Source organism: Atta colombica, unplaced genomic scaffold (assembly GCF_001594045.1).
Source record: "Atta colombica isolate Treedump-2 unplaced genomic scaffold, Acol1.0 scaffold100, whole genome shotgun sequence".
Classification (NCBI taxonomy): Eukaryota; Metazoa; Arthropoda; class Insecta; order Hymenoptera; family Formicidae; genus Atta; species Atta colombica.
Genome location: NW_017259185.1, coordinates 1,817,996 through 1,825,119, shown reverse-complemented (window position 1 = coordinate 1,825,119; position 7,124 = coordinate 1,817,996). Strand labels below are relative to the sequence as shown.

General features: G+C 30.0%; 1 protein-coding gene across 3 annotated transcripts in view; it reads left to right on the top strand.

Annotated features, from left to right (window-relative positions):
* Positions 1-391: 391 nt before the first annotated feature.
* The window catches only part of LOC108685206 (G-protein coupled receptor moody), a 10,534-nt gene continuing 3,801 nt past the window's right edge, over positions 392-7,124 (top strand). For 2 of the 3 annotated variants that reach the window (XM_018189896.1, XM_018189907.1), the window contains exons 1-2: positions 392-635; positions 6,196-6,348. In XM_018189896.1, coding sequence (XP_018045385.1) covers positions 6,221-6,348 — 128 coding nt within the window. In that variant the 5' untranslated portion in view covers positions 392-635; positions 6,196-6,220. Of the gene's footprint in view, positions 636-3,289; positions 3,474-6,195; positions 6,349-7,124 lie in introns of those variants that run through there. The other variant, XM_018189901.1, reaches the window with a different exon arrangement.

Genomic DNA, 7,124 nt, shown 5'->3' with positions numbered 1-7,124 from the left:
GTGGTCCCCGAGTTGGCCCGGTCCCCGAAGAATCGATTGCGCGCAATCGAATTCGCGAGTCCTCCGGATTACAACGAGCGAAACCGAAGATATTATTCAATAAAGAAGTAAACATTCCAAGATAGTGAAAAATAAAATTTCGAATAAAATCTATTTTAACTGGAACAAGTGCGAACTCCTGCGAATGATAACAAATGGAATCAGCTTGCTTCCGAAGAAAAGAACATCAAGTGGACTCTGTGAAAATTTAACGAAGTGAAGTTCCATTGAAGAAAAACAATTATATAATAGAACGGAGAAGAAAATATTCGATTAATATTGGATCGACAAGATAATTAATATCAAATCAAATTTGTACTAGTCAACTATCAAAGAAGACTGACGACTGAAAGGAAAATTATTGCATGTCTTGAAACTATAATCAATTCTTAGTCTAACATATCATGAAGTGACTTTTAATCGTCTCTTATGAGGACAGAGGCGAGGACGAACTGAAGAGGAAGGCTGTTGTTGAATTGAAAATTCCTGTCATATTCTTCAGTCAATAAAAGTCAAGAGATTTCTCTCTCACTCTTTGATTACCTAGTTCGATGACAAACTTATGGCTGGTTCAAGATAAGAATAGCTAACGAACGGTAAGTGATGTACGAAATATATTCTAATTTATTATCTATATTCTTCTCTTTCTTAACTTGTACAGAATATCAATTTATACTAATTTAATTAATGATTAAAGTCATGAAGTCACATTTCATGAAACCGATTTCCACAAAGTCTCAACTTAAAAGAAGATGAAGTAAGATTATAGATAATTGCTCGCATATTCGATTAACTGATTCTTTGAAAAAATGTTATTCCACTTGATTGTAATCATGGTTTTCACTCGCGTGAGTCCTCCCGATCTCAAGGGCGGTGTTGGTCTGCGATCTTGTGGGACCATTGCCGAGAACAGGGCAAAAAAGCGTGGCGAGTTGATGGTCCCGAGGGGCAATTTAGAAACGTGACGTGGAGAGAATTATGACGCATGGTGTAGCATTCAATTAGCTGGATCCGAAAGTTAATACGAAAATGGATCTTCATACAACTATAAATGAGTATACGAATACTTATTAAACATAAATTATTCAAATTTCGAAGATGATTAATATTTCATAAATAATAATTAATATTTCAGAAATATTGTAGATTTTTAAAAATCTTACAATCTTCATAGATCATTATCACTCGTTTTTCCACATTTGGTGAATATACATATAAATTTGTTTAAATAAATTAAAAATCTTTGTAAATATATTCATGTAAAAAATAATAATTATAAGAAAACATTACGTTTTAAATTAATCAGCGTGGATATTTTAATGTCACCCGAAGTATAACATATTTGGCGCTAAACGTACAGTATGAATAGCACGACACATGTTTTGTGTCGTACGTGCAGACATTTGACATCCACACCACGTGGTGATCTCGTGGGCGAGAGTTGTCGCGACTCGATTGACTTTCAACAATCCTGCACTCAATCCGTGTGCATATATCTTTTCGCACATTCGATATTTATTCATTTATACCTCGAGATCACAGATTATATCGTTAAAACAAAAAAACGTAAAAAGCATTTTGTAAACACAATAAACATCACATAATAATCTACATTATTACTTATTTTTATTTTTTCTTATCGGTTTATTTATTCTTATCGGTCTAATTTCAATAGATAATTATTAATAATAAATAATTATTCAATAGATAATTATTAATAATTTTGTATAGGTGCGGTTTGTTTAATATTAAATATCCTCTTCAATGGATAAAGCTGTGAATAAGTGTTTCAAGGTGATGATATTGACATGTTATTCGATGTTAATTTATATCGGAGGAGGTAAATCGACGAGTTCCGATCCGAGTATTACACGAGTAGCTGATATAATCCTCTGATAAACGTAAATCCGCGTGCAAGGTTTAAACGCACCTCTAATCGGCGGAGGTGCAACGAGACGCGGATCGACGATGCATCGACGATTCGCATCAACTCGATCTATGTACTTTCACCATGACTCAACTTGACTCATTCATTGCCGTTCGCCGTATGATTAACACGGAAATCATTCAGTGACGTCAATTCGCTGAGGACTTCTACGGAACAAAAAATAATTCGCGGTTTTATGCCGTCTTCCTCTGTCAACGACGGTCCGATTAAGTCTTGTTTATCGAATCAAACTTATTGCGTAAATGATAACAAAATCAAATACGGACCTACTTCCAAGTCTTATATTTGCCATCCGATCAGACTATTCAACTATACGATGATACGATTCTGCCTGATAAAATTATATCTTTTGTACTAATAAAAAAATTAATGAACCTTTAATGTTATACAATTCTAATAAAAATCACCAGTAATTACCAATAAATTTTCCACTTATGTTATTTAAACGTGCATCATATCGCATCATATGATAGCAACTTTATCTTGATATAAACGAAGGTTTTACAAATTTAAAAAAAGGTTTAAAAAAATTTCTTTTAAATTTAATATTTTAATTTTTTAAATTAATTTCTCTCGTTAGATTTGATCTTTTTTTGTTTTAATTGTCAATTTTTTCACATTTTCAACATTTCCTTGAAAGTTTCTTCTGATAATAATTTAGTGCGGTTATGATAATATTAAATATCTTGACAAAATATATAAAACGAGGCGCGACGCGTTAATGCGTTCCCATGTCTTCCGTGGCTTTCATCGTTTTTTTTTGTCGCGAGGGGACGCCTAGTACCGGGTGTCCGTTAATTTCCCTTAATTAAGCTCAATCGGGGTTAATGCACCGCGGCTTGACCCCAGTTTACCAAATCTAACGCACCCTTCGCAACTATGCGTTTACACATAGATCATAATCGCTTATCGATAAAGGAATTATTCGCGGGTCTCCCATCACGATTTCTAAATTAAGTAAGTGAGAATGTACATATTTTTTAAATCTATAGATGATTTTTCGTAAATTTATTGTAAATGTCTTGAAATTATAATATACTTATATTATAATGGAATTACAATATAAAAACTTAAAATTATATAATTATATTAATTATTTTTTTACATTTAATTAATAAAATACATTTATAAATAATATGAAATTAATTTAGATAGATAATTTGAAGAAATATAGCATAACAATATCAATATTTAAAAGTAATTATTCAAATTGATAAAATTGGTACGTGCCTATTGCACGAGTTTATAATAACGAGCTATTATACATGTTTCAATAACATAAATGACTCATGCATCGGTGACCCGCAGTCATTAGTAAACCTAGTTACTTAGCGTGGCTGCGATCAAACGGTCGCAGACCGTCAGAATAAGAAAGATAAATCGCACGACTTATAGATTCTTAAATGTACTAATCGCTATGTGAATTCGAATGCGTGAAAGATGACGTAAAACATTTTAACACAGACCGACCAGCTGTATTGTTCAAGTAGGAAACGTGTTCCATTTTAATTAGTATTCGTTTGTAATTAAAAAGAAAATATTTAACAAACTTCCTCCTAGCGATCATTAATGATTGTAATTATCGAAGAAAAACATAGCTCGAGGCAAATATAATCACAGCAAGAAATAGATTGATGAGATTATAATTATTGAAATCTGGAATTAATTTTAATAATTTAGAGTATTAATGAAATAATTAACTTAATTTTTAATTAAGTGTGAAATATTCTCGGACAAATCAGAGTGATATTGATACATGAAAAATAGAGAATTATAGTGATGTCGTTCATTGTGAGAGTCTCGCATTGTCCTTCATAAATTCTTCGGATGGCCCATTTCCGTCGATGGCGCCCTTCGTCATGAACCCATAAATAACAATAAATTCTTATGACGTGTCTTTCCAAACGTAAGATTGTTCTCCAACCGTTGTCTACGTCGGAGAATTATTTTAATGCGCAGAATCGCACGCGCGGAATTTGCATAAATGTCAGACATCCTACACGTCTTCAGACAATCATTTTTGCGATTCGCTCACTTAGAGTCTTCAGTATCTTTAGGAATAAATATGACATACATATTCGTTCGGAACAGGAAATGCGGTTTATTGAAATAAAACAAGAAGGAAGAATACAGAAATGTATACGCTGCGTATAAATATATAAATATAGTATAAATATATAAATATATGTCACATTATTAAGTTAATCCTTTTTAATTACTGATAATAATTATATTTTTATTTAGAAAATTATTACAGTTTTCAATGAGTTTTACTTTTTATTAATAAATCTTTTATTAATAAATCTTATAAAAATATATTAATTCGATAAATATTTAAAATACATAAATACATAAATACTTAAATATTTTAAAGAATTTTGGAATTTTATGCTCTTATGAATCTTCTTGAATTACAATAAAACAAATGATTAATCTAGTGCCACACATTTCTCTGTTGCATTTTAGAAAACAGTTTTGAAATAAATGCATCGTGTTACATCCGTTTTGCGTCAGATCACTTCGAACAAGTGCGTCGTGTCGTGCCGGAATTTTAGATCGTGGTTTCCTCTTCGTGGGAATTCCTGGAAATGTCTCTTTTATGCACCTCCATAATGTCGCAATTGTGTTCTCTGGCATGCTAATCATTACTGATCACGAAGACCATAAATAATAATATTAATATTTAGTAGATAATGAGGTATCGATCTAAGTTTAAGATATTCCAATCTTGTTGTTTTCGCTAAAGTGCACGTGTTTTATTAAATTACGAGACATTACTATTAGTCATTCGCTTTAGTCATGCATTATGCCGTATTCAGACGATTCTGTAACTTCGTATATCCATTCTCTCGTCACCCAATAAATTTTTCTTTCATTGTTCTATCAGCTTTTTCACTAAATGTGTGAATACGTTTCTCATTATTTATTAACACTCTCGCCATAATTATCAAAAAAACATACAGAAAATATTGGATACATATACAATTGTGATGAAACAAAGATTTCGTTTAGAATTGTATTAGACTTTTATGCGTTTTTTTTTCGTGTGAGGAGAGATAAATTAAAAATGTTTAATTATTTTCAAATATCAATATCTTCCTTCATGCAGATTTTTTAATAATATAATTCTCATTTTTATGAACATCCAACGTCTTATTCTATATTGCAATTAAGTCTTTTTTTATTAAACTCATTAAAAGTTCTGCATTTATATCCTCTATTTAACTCTATTGCATAAAAAGATAATATATAATCAAGGTTGGGTAAGTTAATGTTTTTTTTAACTGAATAAAATTAAAGTTAATGGCTTTACAAAATTAATAAAGTTAAGTTAAAAGTTGAAGGAATAAAAAATTAACTTAACATAAGTTAAATCAATATTGAATTAATTTAAATTAAAAAGAATTAATTTTGAAAAAAATTATTTTTAAGATCAAAATATTCTAATTTTTCTTAAAATGAGATTAAATAATTACAATATAGATTATTAAGTAAATTAAATTTTTAATTTTTTTATTCATATGTGATATAACGATATAACTATATAAGTTATATAACTTTAAAAAAAGCCAGCATATAGAGAAGATACAAGATCAATGATTACTTTTTAATAAGTCATAAAAAATTGACCAATTACAATCGAATATGCGAGAAGAATATTTGACTGTAATTGATTAATTTCTTATGACTTAAGGCTTAAAATACCTATTGTAGATCCGGACTAAGACTTATGGCATAAGGTATAACTGTAAAAACCAATCAGAGGGCTGTATTAGCATCTTAAGTAATTATTTAAGATGATCTTAAAATATGAACAGATTACGAATATACTCCCTTAGTCTTATTATATCTTATTATTTTTCTAAGATATTTAAAAGAGATAAAAAAATTTTTTAACTTAAACAAAAGTTAAAAAGTTAACGTTTAAAAGTAACTTAGTTAAGTTAAAATTAACTAAGTTAGAAGTTATTAACCTTTTAACTTTTTTTTTAACTTTTAACGTTTTAACTAGTTACTATCAACTTTGTATATAATATATAAAGAAAAAACTCTACACTACAGATCAGCTGGGACGCTACATCGAATAGCTGACTGGGGTTGTACGATAGAAAAGACGGATGGGTGAAAAAACTGTGTCATTTGAATGCATCTTGAAGGGAACGCAAGTCGAATATTTAATTTCGTTCTTCCGCTCGTAAATGTTGCAGGCCTTCGAGGTCAGGTCGAGGCCGAATGGAATCGCTAGATCAGAGTTTCGACACCTTCGGCACGGCTGGCATAATGGACGGCACGGATATGTGGTTGCCGCTTATCATGGACAATGCCACGCATAGCACCATTGTCGATGCGGAACTATCGAGGTACATTCTTTTTAGAAACATACAGTGAGAGCAAAAAGTATTCGTATAAGGAAATTTGTTATAAAAAAGTCTTATTTATAGAAAATAAATAATAATTAGCAATTTTATACATTCTGTTCTAACATAAACGAGCTTCGCATTTATTCTTGATTTTAAAAGCTAAATTTCTGGTCTGTATGAATATTTTTTGAGCATTCAACAATACAATTTTTGCTTATTTTTCAGATGATATATTTTATATAATTAATATATCTTTTTGATATATATAATTTTAAGAAACATACAGTCTATTTTATTCTTTATGAATAAATTGTTAATTATCTAACAAGAAATGATCATCAATTAAACGTCGAATTGACGTCAAATTGATGAAATCACCATATTTATATTGATTAGACATCAATTCGATGACTCATTTTTCGCTGGATAATATTTATTTTTTAAAAATAAAGTTTTTTTTTTTAAATATTTTTTCTGTACGAATACTTTTTGCAAAAACAGAGATATTATGATATTGAATCACATATTTTGTATTAAGACTGTAAATTGTTATATAAAAGCTTCGATATATAGGCGCATTAGCATATAAAAATTTGTAGTAAAGTATCGTTAGTTATTATTTTATGACACACATACCCCCACACACACACACACACACACACAGACACACACACACACACACACACAATAATAATAATAATATTTTAACAGTAACATATAAGGGAAGAGCAAACAGACGAATTTTAGCAAGAACGCCAATTCAGCAATAGATAGGT